The following is a 13,357-nucleotide window of genomic DNA, read 5'->3' on the forward strand; positions in this document are numbered from 1 at the left end:
GTTTGCTCTCTCCGGATATAAATATCTTGCTTATTTCAAAGCCACCAAAATACACCGGAGCGGGTTTTGTGTGCACGAGGCACATGCACGGCCACTATTAGCGGCAAGGGTCCACGGGGAGATGCTAAAAATAGCCATAGTAATTTGCTTGATGTTGTTGCAATTAGAATCTGCCAAGACGTGCAGTTGTTTGCCTGCTTTTTAGTGGCTTGACGGTCCTTTGGTAGAATTACAATGAAGGAAGCAAGGAAGCAAGGAAGCAAGGAAAGGGATGAGGAGTGTGCAGTGGCAGCAGGGACCCGAGCCGCTGGGAAATGTGCAGGGTTTTCCGAGTGGAACTTCATAAGCATAATCTTACACAGTGTGCCTTCATTAGTGACCTTTTTATAGCATCACAGTCCCATTACCGCCGCTTCTCTTTTGTCCTGCCCTGCTGTAGCCACAATCCCCCGCAGTTTCAAATGAGGGGTTTGTTAGAAGCATAAATCTATTCTTGCCCTGACTCATTACAAACGGCCAATGTGATTATCGCCTCAGCTGGAGAGGTTAACTGTCGCATCTTTTCAAACAAGCCGGAGAGGGAAGCAAAATGGAAGCCGAGAAAAGGTTGGCGCCACTTCAGAGACGGGTCTCGGTCTTGGTCTCGGGCTCAGTTCGGTTCAAAGCCATGCGCCATGTACCAGTTAAAAGCACGCAGAAATGGAAATGAATCCACTTACAGTAAAAAGCTGCATTTTTTAGTAATAAATAGTTGTAATTTCTCAAGAAAAGTAATATAAAAGTCATGTACAAAAGAAACAACAAAAAAGTCAGAAGTATTCAAGATGAACTCATTCAGTCATTCATTTTTCAATAGACAACCCACTCAGTAGCAACCATTATAGACCATTCTGACTGATCTCTCAAGGCACACAATATTGTGTTCTATGGCTGTATAAACACGGAAACTACCAAAAGACAGACCAGTTTAGACCTGTTTCTACCTTTTTGGTAATGGTAATGGTAATGGTTTTATTTCATTTGAACATGCATCAGATTACAATTGAGTGCATCCCATAATCACATGTCCAAAAGGAGTAAATCCTACCCCTTCATCTGGTACTTTTATAATCAGTAACAGTTACATTTGTTCACTTCCTGCTTTCCTAATATAGTTTAAGTTTTTGGTTATTTATTTATTTCTGTATTTTTATTTTTATTTTTATTTTTATTTTTATTTTTATTTTTATTTTTATTTTTATTTTTATTTTTATTTATTTTTTAGTAATCAGCTGTTGAACAAGTTTCAGGAAAATATCAGTTCCCGACTAGAAAAGGGAGAAAAAGCAGCCTTTTGTAAAAAGATACATTTCATGCAACTTTGATACAAAAATCTTATGACAGCTCAAAATATGTAAACTACTACAACATAAACAGTACATAAAGGGTGGTTTTACGTCAAAATTATATTTATGTATAAATATAACAACATGAACTATTGACCATTTTCACATTTGGAACTGAACTGCATGTGTGCTTGCTTAATTAAGATTTTCCCTCCAATGCGTAACCTTCTTCACCTAAACACATCCACGCTCTCGCTTACTTCCTCCTTCCTGTCACATGTGACTTTTTCCATCCACATGATCTCCGCCGACCTCTTATCAAAACACACTTCTGCCACCTTGTGGCCGTTTTTATAGCTTAGTATTTATAGCTAGTTGCATCATCACCTTTTTTGGCCTCTCGCTTAAAAAACGTAAAATATGTATAAATACGTTGTTGGGATTGCGTATCCGGGTTTATTAAAAAGGACAGCCTACATTTTCCAATTTCCTAGACTCCTATTGGATTGTGGAGGTGTACCCCATATTCCGGTAAGCATCGTTCCCAGCTTCAGTCCTGGTAGAGACCTTCCTCCAAGGCAGGAGGAGAGGCGCTCAGGGAGCAGGAAATAAACAGATAGGATCATTATTCACGTCTGCCACGATGCTATGGCAACAGTGTCCTCCTGCTCTGATTGGCGGCAGATAAGGTTGCCTCTTGAGCCGTTTGGCGAGGCGGGAGTGGACAAATGATTAGCTTGTGTCGTCAAAGCCCGAACTGTCAATCACTGTCTTCATTTGCTCTGGACAAGTAAGATAGATAAGGAAGCCGTGCTCTTCATGCGTTGGCTTCGTTTGACATCCTGGTGATCATCCTGGCATCTCATCTCGGGAGGAAATGAAGATTTGATGCCTTTGATGCCGCATTCAAATGTAATCAAACACAAATAAGACAATTTGCACTCAAGACTCCTCTGAGTCAAAATGTCTTCTTTCTATTGCCTTCACATGTTAGTCTGGAGTCCAGACGCGGGGAACACTGCTGGATTAGATGTTTAGATCTTTGACTACATATGCATGCTGTATTTATTCACAGGATCATGATCCTGGCACACTATTTATGTGTGTCATATTATTCCATCAACACACAATACACATTTATATATGCTCAACTATTTGTTTTATGATGATTACTACAACCTTCTGAGTAGCAACTATTGATAATGAATTTTACTTTATAGTATTTTTGGCATAGAAAACCAGTTTACCATCTTCTAAATATGTTTTTTAACATTATTAGAGCCCTCTAGACATGAAATAACACCCCTATAGTCACTTACACTGGTGTTACCCAATATGGTAGACATAGTAAGAGAATATAAGGCATAAATGTCGCTGTAAGTGTGTTCCGGTGCTAGGGGGGCTGAGTGGTGGGTGGACAGGAAGTGATGTCGGGGGTTCACAGTTGAGTTTTAGCTTGTTGTGGGCTTTTGCCACAACAGTAACCAGTGTTATTAAGATAATAATAATAATAATTATTATTATTAATATAATAATATATAGTGGATCAAATGAACTTACATTAATAATAATAATAATTATTATTATTATTATCACAATAACTTTGATAATAACAATAATAATAATTAATAATGATAATTATTATTATTATTGTTGTTGTTATTATTATTATTGTTATTATTATTATTACTATGTTCAAAAGCTGTTCCTGTCAGTACCCGCCATTTTGATGATTTGGACTGATCTTGGCTATCTCGATATGGTACATACCAAAGGAACCTTTTTACCACCTTGTGGTACAAATACATGTTTGGGAGTGAGCAGTCGGGTTGAAAAAAAGGGAAAGATGGACAAAGTCAGATACCACTTCCACATGGAATAGGAGAAAATTTAAACTTTAAATTTTAACTTAAAACAGCTATCATTTATGAATTAATTTATGACAAAATGCGATATAATATTCATAAAAGCTGTGGACACCCCTGCTATAAATATATTCAGTCCAGGAAATATGACGACTAATGAGACATTGAACAAAGAGAAAGAGGAGCGATACTGGCGACTGAGCAAATGCCAGGACACCAGGAAATGGAATGAGCTGATTGGCTGACGCAGGAAGTGCAGGTGGAGGCAGGAACTAACTCCTGACACGTGTATTATTTATAAATGTTGTATTTAAAGTCACCAAAGACAGACCACAAGTCAAGGCAGCCCATCTCTATTTCCGGTTTCCTGTCTTTCAGATCCTGGCCATCACCTCCATCCTCTTCATCGTGTTGTCCACCATCGCCTTGTCACTCAACACCCTACCAGAGCTGCAGGACAAAGACGAGTTCGGCCAGCCCACAGACAACCCCCAGTTGGCCCACGTGGAAGCGGTGTGCATCGCCTGGTTCACCATGGAGTACCTGCTACGCTTCCTCTCGTCTCCCAACAAGTGGAAGTTCTTCAAGGGACCCCTGAACGTCATCGACCTGCTGGCCATCCTGCCCTACTACGTCACCATCTTCCTGACGGAATCCAACAAGAGCGTGCTGCAGTTTCAGAACGTGCGGCGCGTGGTTCAGATTTTCCGGATCATGCGGATCCTGCGTATTCTCAAACTCGCTCGTCACTCCACAGGACTTCAGTCGTTGGGGTTCACCCTCAGGAGAAGCTACAACGAGCTGGGCCTGCTTATTCTGTTTCTCGCCATGGGCATCATGATCTTCTCCAGTTTGGTGTTTTTTGCGGAGAAGGATGAGGAGGACACAAAGTTTAAAAGCATTCCAGCTTCTTTCTGGTGGGCGACCATCACCATGACTACAGTCGGCTACGGAGACATCTACCCCAAAACCCTGCTTGGTAAAATAGTCGGTGGTTTATGCTGCATCGCTGGAGTACTGGTGATAGCGCTACCTATTCCTATTATTGTCAACAACTTCTCGGAATTCTACAAGGAGCAGAAGAGACAGGAAAAAGCACTTAAACGCAGAGAAGCCCTGGAGAGGGCTAAGAGAAATGGTAGCATTGTTTCCATGAACTTGAAGGAGGCATTCGCCCGTAGTGCGGAACTGATGGACGTGGTGGTGGAGAAGAACGAGAGGCCTCAGGATAACCACCTCTCACCAAACCGTTGGAAGTGGACTCCCAAGAGAGCCACGTCGGAAACCAGTTCCAACCGTTCCATTAACACGCAGCACTTAGGATCGCCCAACAAGGGTCGAAACAGCAGCCCCCAGAAGCTAAACGTTCAGAAGCTGGAGGAGATGTACACACAGATGGCCAAGACGCAGTCGCAACCCAACCTCAACGCCAAAGACCGAGGTTCCAGGGTTGGGAAGCAGAGGGACGAGATAGAGCTGGGAGCCATACAGGATCACCATCCATCAACGCTGGGGACCAGAGAAGGGGTGGGCGACATGAAGAGTCTGTCCAGCATTGACAGCTACATCAGTTGCGCTACAGACTTCCAGGAGAATCCACGATATCCTCACAGCACACAAGTGGACCTCTGCCATAGCAACAGTCCGGCGATAACCTCGTCTCAGCACTCGGCAGCCAAAACCGGCCATCAAACCAGCGGCGCTCCCATGCTGGCGCCCGTAACCGTCTCAAAACCGCCCTGCTCGGAAAATTCCAGGAAGTTCCTATTTGCACGCAACGCGTCCAGAAGCCTTTTCTCCAAGGGTGGCTGCCGCAACGACAAGGATCCCGGGCCGTCGCCACTCTCGGACAGCTCCGTCCTCTCTGACCATTCCCTGCTAAGCCCGGAGGTTTCCGTCTACACCACGGCCAGCAGCAGGACCCCACCCAAGTCCCCAGAGAGCACCGCTCTGGCCCCGACCGTCTTCACCTTCCACGACTCTTCCATCAGCAAATACATCGACGCCGACACGGACGACGACGAGCACATGCGCGACATCTCCGACGCCAGCCCCACAGATCGCCTGCTGAGCGACTCCAGCCCCAAACGCAGCATCAACATCAACTACCAGAGAGGCACCAACCATTTAGAAGCCGCCCACAAGATACTGGGGCAAAACTGTCTATTCCCCCTGGAGGGGATATGCGGGGTTCCTCACGAGAACCACGTGGGACCCGAGATGGGACGCAGGCAAAAGGGGCGTCACAACACTTTGGACAAAAGCCACTGAGCGCGGAAGAACGTGAGTGCTTGCGGTACAAACACAGCGTCTCGCTCCAAAAAGCACCTGAGCATGGCGTTGGGCCGTGCGCTCGAACGGAGCACCGACTCGGGGAGTCAAACATTTGGAAGTAGACAAATTTCACTGCCCCCCTCGTTCGACTCATTCCAATCGATTATTCCACAAGACAAAGCAAGCACCCCAAAAATGTAGCCAGCGGGTCTGCTCAGAGATGCCATGACGTGTGCGTCTGAGGGTTCTCCCCACCTTCTCCAGGAGGAACGGTCCCCGCCGCCCACCGTCCCGTTCGCTAGTCCCACTCGTTTTTGTAGTCTTGGAGATACAGGACAGGACCTAAAAAGCCTATAAGCTACTTATTTGTGCCCTCCATTCCTAAACCTGGCCTTAGTCATTTGCATTTGTCAGGGGTGGGGCGTGGCGTGGCGTGGCGTGCATGTCTGTATTTATGTGTGTGTGTGTGTGTGTGTGTGCATGTGAGGATGACTGCCGATGGATGATACGATGCTAATTCATGTATACACACCTCTAAGATTGTCCGAGCTGATTTATTTTTCTATAGAGACGAGAAAAATACCTAATAGATACACAATCACACGGGACACGTAACCCACGTTAAGGATCGGCTTCACAGAGCGCAGGATATGGGGGGGGGGGCACCATGGCAGTATTTTTTCACATGACGTTACAGTACGGCCAACATGATTTTTGTCGTTCATAATGGATGAAAAGGCTTATTCTTACTTTTAGGAGTAACGGCGGCCACTTTGTTAGGTACACCTTCACCATCGGACTTGACAATACAAAACTTCTGCCATTACAAAAACAATAAGGCCCTGTTTTGTTGTGTGAATCTTGAAGACAGGAAGTGAACAAACTATCAGTTAAGTGCTAATAAGTGAATTTCCGCCAAGTAGGACTACAGATTTATAATATAAGCACAAAAAACCCGTTTAAGACATTCTAAATATAGTTTTAAAATTATTAGAGCCCTCTAGACTTGAAATAACACCCCTATAGTCACCTTTACATTTCTATTACTCAATATCATAGACATTCATTCATTCATTTTCTACCGCTTATCCTCACGAGGGTTGCGGGGGTGCTGGAGCCTATCCCAGCTGTCTTCAAGCAAGAAGCGGGGTACATCCTGGACTAGTGGCCAGCCAATCAGAGGTCGCCAATTGACCTAGCATGTTTTTGGAATGTGGGAGGAAACCGGAGTACCCGGAGAAAACCCACGCATGCACGGGGAGAACATGCAAACTCCACACAGAGATAGCCGAGGGTGGAATTGAACCCGGGTCTCCTAGCTGTGAGGTCTGCGCGCTAACCAGCCTATCGTAGACATAATAAGAGAAAATAAATTATAAATAATGTTGCTGTAAAAGGGAGCTGAGTGGTGGGCGGACAGGAAGTGACACTGGGGTTCCAGAGAGTTACCTCACGGCCACCAAAGTAGTAGTATTAGGGATTATTGTCCCTGTTGGGAGATCAATCAACGGTGTCTCACCGAACATTACAGTAACATTACTGACACCTAATGGCCACTATGGAACACTGCATGCTTTTGTTCATTCAGCCATTTTTATGTTTGAAAATGCCTAATTCAGGCATGAATATGTAAATTCAAAGCACAAAGCGGCGAGGGATTACTATGGCTGGTAAATGTGAGCCATTTATTGGCTTAGCAAAGGCACAAATGCGACGTGATCGGCTTGTGTAGGTGTACCTAATCTTGTGGCCGTTGTGCGTTCATGGCTCAAGCCTACTGTCAACATGCACCAGCTGCTTGGCCACACAAAAACCATTCATTTTCCACAGTCGCAAATGTCCAGCATGCATTGGCCTTATTCCCTTATGTCTAGGGGGACACAGCAGGTTGTACATAATCAATATGATGTATAATAAATATCACACTTAAGCAAACTACAGTATGCTACTGCACATAAGCTGGAGAGATTCATAGCACAGCACGCCCAGGCAAGATGCACACAGCTAAACTTCAAGAATGTACTGGAGATATATATATAAAATATATACACATGCGCTTGGTCGCCATGGTGACAGCGACCGGTCAGTGTTTTAATTGGATTGGACGAGGTCTGATTTCATGTACGACGACAAACACACACACACACACACACAGACGCCTGCATTCATGACTCACTATGATGATGTCATGACGTTGTGTTTATGTCTAGGTGTTTTATTACCGCAGCACACAGCAATAGTAAAATATTGACGTACGAGGAGGACCACCATGCACTTTAATGTCTCATCCACGCGCAGGAAAAATTGTTCATCCCAGTTGAGATGCAAAAAAGATGCTTTTAAAAAAATGTCTGGCCCTTTAACAGAAACACGGTCCAAGAAAGACAACTATTTTAATTACAGGGAAAAATATGCTAATAGTCAAGGTCTTTTTTTTTCTTTTAGCAAATCCCAATTTCATATTGTGTTTAAGAAGTGAGGGACGCCGCAGTGTGCAAGGAATAGCAATGAGGGTGGAGGAGTGTGAGTGTGTGTGTGTGTGAGAGAGAAAGAGTGTGACGCTTAATGGAAAAAAGAATTCCCAAATGAATGTATGCATGACACGGGAAAGCCTCCAGGTTGACAGCATGACGCTGAAGTGCTACTCAAGCATACGTGCACACCGTACGCCCCATTCGGTAGAATATTCAGCCTAAATATGGAGGTAAGTAGCACTCTTTTAGCTGGAAATGACACAAGAAAGTCGGGTTCAAGGAAAACTGCCCCCCCCTATTCAATCATTTGCATCATTCTAAAGCAGGAATGTCCAAACTTCTTCCACCGAGGGCCACAAGAAAAGTGAAAGTATGGCCGCTTTCACTTTCTTCTCAAATCATCTTTGTAGATTTTCTCTCATAATTTTATGACTTTATTCCAGTAACCTCTTCCCCTAGCTAATTTTCCATAAATTCCAAGAATCATTTATTTACTCCAAGAATAAACTACAATTCCAATAATAAACGATTTCATTTCAAAAAATAACTCTGCTTCTCAAAATATTATAACTTAAAAATTAATATATTAACTCTTCGCTACTGATTATTTTTCCTCATAATAATGCTCCCATAAAATTATGACTTTTTTCTTATTGCAAATGTTTTTCTTTTTAATATTTGAACTTTTTAATACATTTTTTTCCATTTTGGCTGCTTTTTTGGTTCCTGGTAGCGTCTTACATAAGGGAGGCACCAGGAGACTTTGGGGAAGGTGCAGCATCTTGAAAAAGTAATAGAAAATCACTTTTCAGTGACTACAATGAGAGAGGGGAGCAGCGGCTTGAGAAAAATGAAGAAAAAAATTGTTTCCACCCTGGCTTGGCTGCCTTCAATTACATTTCAAGGGATCAATTTTTAGTTGAAACTTGGAAATAAAAGGTTTACCAGAGACCTCCATGGTGACTGCTCGGAGCGTGTGGCTGAATACAGTGCACCTTGCTGGGCTACAGCAGTCATCAGTATCGGGATGGCCTTGAAAAAATATATAACAGAAAAGAATGTGAAAAAAATGATGATATAGTAGTGTTTATATTCTAAAATGAATATGACTAACATCTTATCGCAGTCTTTCTTGTTGTTCCGCCACTTTCTTGTGCCATTTTCCTGCTAAAAGACAAAACATTGAAATGAAAAAGGTAGAATTCTTCGGGGTAAAAGTAGAATATGTATAAACCAAATGTCCAATATGATAAGGAGGCCATGGCAGGCGTAAAAAGGCGACAAAGCCAATCAATGGACTTGTGCTGGTGTTCTTCTTTCATTCAGCTCACATTGATAAACGGCTCTTTAATTGGATTTCTCTGGTGGAACAAGATTAGGAAAAGCCAAGGCCAATGCATGCCCAACATTTCAGCAGCCCCTCGACGTGCAATCAGGCCTGATTGATGACTGCTGATTGCCAATCACCACCATCAATTGACACGCGACACTCAACGGGAGCGCACTTCCGCTGTCAGCCCGCATCATCATCATCATCATCATCATCATCATGTATCCATTCATGGCGCTTTTCAACATAAACGCAGTCAGGGATGATTTTTGGCTGAAACCTATGATGACAATCAATATTTCATGAATAGACAGCAAACGCCACCGGAGAGGATTGTTAGGCGGAATTCAAACAAAGTGACAGGTCATGCTTTCTCACATCAATTTAGTGGAGCAGCCAACAAAAAGCAACAAAACACTCGTCCCTCGTTTATCGCTGTTAATTGGCTGTCATATTTTTGTAGTTATCTTGCATAGAAATCCCGTTTACTATCTTCTAAATACTTTTTAACATTATTAGAGTCGACAAGATATGAAATAACACCATAAAGTCACTTTTACATTCGTATTACATGTAATCAGAGTAAATACGATAACTAACGTGTTAGTACTTCCTTGTTTGCCTCTGGACAGCGTACTTCCGCCATTACGGTGGACTCGTCAATGGGGGACACATTTACTGTGACACTGATCGAGCGGGAGTTTTATTTACGTCTTAAATCGCTCTGACTTTGTCTACTACAGCGAGTAATACAGGCGGAAAGCCATTTAAAGTCGCCATACATTATTACAATTCATCACTGTATTTTAATGGCGACTTTAAATGTTATTACCCAATATAGCAGACAAAACAAGAGTAACTCAGTCATTTATGTGCCACACTAAATGTGTTCCGTAGGGAAACGATTCCTCCATAATGGCGGAAGTACGCTGTATAGATGAAAATAAGGAATCGCTAAAGTCTGTTATCTTATTTATACATAATATGTCCTATTTTCTTAGATTATATGTACTATATTAGGTTATACAAATGTAAAATTGACTATCAAGTGTTATTTCATGTCTTGCCATTTAAAGGCGCCATTAGAATACATTGATGTATTGTCATACTTTGTAATACATTATTTGCATAATGAATTGATGTACTTCTGCCATTAATGGTGGCTTAAATGGCTTCACACTCTTACCCAACATAGACAAAATAAGAGTAAAGTGAGATGTAAATAAACCAGCTGCTGGAGCAGTGGCACAGTAAATGTGTTCCCTAGGGAAACTTGGTGCATGGCTCACTGAACAATTACTGACACCTGGTGGCCAATGTAGAATACTACATTCGTAAGTAGACTGCTTCTTCTGCCTTTGGTATTTTAGTTCATTTGGCCATTTTATGCACAATTTATGCCAAAATTACGGACAATTGGCATATTTAAACAGTAAATAAAAACATCATAGAGTGAGGCAGTGATGTTTGAACCGCGATGTAGCGAGGGACGACTGTAACGCCGTTTATTACACCATATCTTCAACCGGAAAGCAAGTTTTTTTTCCAAGTAACCCTTTCTATTAACTGCAATGCGTTTTGGTACGCAAACTTGCGGAACTGTCCTGAGACAACCATGATCCGTGGTACAAAATCTACTTTTAATACCGAGACTGTGATACTGTGACATGACATGTTTTTTTTTTTATTATCACTTAAAGCACAGCTGTTGAGTTTGGTCACATGGTAACACACAGATGACTTTCCCCATAACAAAGCACTCCCGGCTGAAGAGACGACTTTCTGTGTCTAATATTTGGAAAGTCTGAGGCTGCGTTCACACTTTCTGCTCTGCTAGGACGCTTGGTTTGGTCACCCCAACGCTGGCGTGACCCAAACCGCTGAACTCTGGTGCCATTCAAGAGCAGGCAGGAATTCATGTCAAAATTTGACAGGCAAAATGTTCCATGACTAAAAATGTCATGTTACAAAAAGAGTTTACATTTCTTCTGATTAAAAGTTATTTTAAAAGGCATGAAAAAGTCCAAGTTAATAATATTGAATGTGAACACAGACTTTAAAATGTAGGTTTTACAGGAATAAAAGCAAAATGTTCCATAACTCAAGGTATTAAGTCAAAATTTTACAAGAAAAAAGATTTTACAAGAATAAAGGCAAAATGTTCCATGCCTAAAAAATGTCATATAACAAAAAGAGTTGTACAATGTTTGCAGATTGTACAAGAATAAAATTAAATACAAATTTGGAGGTTGAATGTGAACACAGACTCTAAAGGTTTTATTATACAGAAATATAGGCAAAATGTTCCATGACTCCAAGTGCTAAGTCAAAATTTTACAAGAATGAAGGCAAAATGTTCCATGACTCAAAGTGTTAAGTCAAAAATTTACAAGAATAAAGGCTAAATGTTCCATGACTCAAAGTTTTAAGTCAAAATTTTACAAGAATGAAGGCAAAATGTTCCATGACTCAAAGTTTTAAGTCAAAATTTTACAAAAATGAAGGCACAATGTTCCGTGACTCCAAGTGCTAAGTCAAAATTTTACAAGAATGAAAGCAAAATGTTCCATGACTCAAAGTTTTAAGTCAAAATTTTACAAAAATGAAGGCAAAATGTTCCATGACTCAAAGTGTTAAGTCAAACATTTACAAGAATAAAGGCTAAATGTTCCATGACTCAAAGTGTTAAGTCAAAATGTAACAAGAATAAAGGCAAAATGTTCCATGACTAAGGTGTAGACTGTTAAAGATTAAAATCCTAATTTTGAGGTCAACTGAGAACACAACAGTTGACTTTTTTTCATTTACATTTTACAAGAATAAAAACAAAATGTTCCATGACTAAAAATGTTGTATTGCAAAAAAGGTTGACTTTTTTTTCTGATGAAAAAAAGTTTCATTTCCCAAGAAAAGTCATTTAAAAAACGCAACAACGAGGTCCTAAATGTACAAAAAGAAGGCTGTCCTATCAAGTCCTTGCTTGATGAATACTCTATGTTGTTTACCGCTTTTGCTGACATGACTAAAATAGCGGCGCAAACGCGAAGCCAAGCACATTTTTGTTGGGACCACAAGTGTGACCGCAGCCTTGCTTTCATCAGAAAGGACTCCCGCCCCCAAAGGTCCCACTAAGGTCCCCATAAGGCCGTATCACCGGGTTGGGGTCCATTCGGGGGCGCCGTTCTGCAGGGGAAGCCAGAAGAAAAGAAGCATAAATATTCCAAACATAGAACTTCTATTTTTCTACATGTGGAAGCTCTCAGCGGAATTGACCCCAACCTTGCCTAAGCCATCGGTCTTTGTAAAAGTACATTTACACTTCTTTCCAGGGAAAAGAACAAAAAGAGTGACAAAATCTCTTATACAAATGTTGTTTGTAGGTCCCGAGCTTTTCTGTTTTGTACGAAAAAAAAAACAATGTAAGAAAAGAAAAAAAAAAGCAAGAACACATTTCTACCTGTTGACTTTCTATGCTGTCGTTTGTGTGTTCATGTTCTCTTGTTCGGTGCATGTCGTAACTGTGCCGTCGTGGCTGCTTGTGACGCACACACAGCCATGTTCTTGTCTTGTAAGGAAGGAGGAAAAGAAAAGCAACAGCGTCGACGTCCTGATGATATGTTTCTATTTCTTTAAGGAAAAGAGCGTTCCCTGCCTCGGGTGACTCCCAATGAAATAAAGCAGATCACTTTACATTTTCACGGACAATGTCTGACTTTCATTGCTCTCCCAAAGAGGTGAATGTTTGCAAAGTGAGGATGAGGATGAGGAAGCTGAGGTCAGATGGGCAAGGAGAGGGCCTCCATGCGCCTCCGCGGTTGGGGTTCCCCGCCGCCTGACAGTGGAGAAGCTGCCTCCTGCTGGGGCAGCACCGGTACTTCAATATCCTCATGCGGAACAATGTCGCCATCTAGTGGTAATTTTATGCAAACGTTTGTGTTTATTCCTGGGGTAACACCACACGAACTGCTTTGCTGGCTTTCTTGACATTTTAGTCATTTATTCTCACTAAATTACAGCTTTAAAAATAGTAATACAGTTTTGATCTTGCAATTTTATCATTCAAGAAAAATAATAGTGTTAGTCTCACTA

The 13,357-nt window shown here is 41.8% G+C and overlaps 1 protein-coding gene across 1 annotated transcript in view; it reads left to right on the forward strand.

The window, feature by feature from the left end:
* kcnb1 (potassium voltage-gated channel, Shab-related subfamily, member 1) overlaps nt 1-12,963 on the forward strand; it is a 33,280-nt gene extending 20,317 nt beyond the window's left edge. The window contains exon 3 of the mRNA XM_058065539.2: nt 3,569-12,963. Within this exon, the coding sequence (XP_057921522.2) occupies nt 3,569-5,461 (1,893 nt within the window). The 3' untranslated portion in view covers nt 5,462-12,963. The remainder of the gene's footprint in view (nt 1-3,568) is intronic.
* Nucleotides 12,964-13,357: the final 394 nt, after the last annotated feature.

Source organism: Doryrhamphus excisus, linkage group LG11, assembly GCF_037039965.1.
Source record: "Doryrhamphus excisus strain RoL-2023G ecotype Guam linkage group LG11, RoL_Dexc_Guam_v1.1, whole genome shotgun sequence".
Taxonomy (NCBI): Eukaryota; Metazoa; Chordata; class Actinopteri; order Syngnathiformes; family Syngnathidae; genus Doryrhamphus; species Doryrhamphus excisus.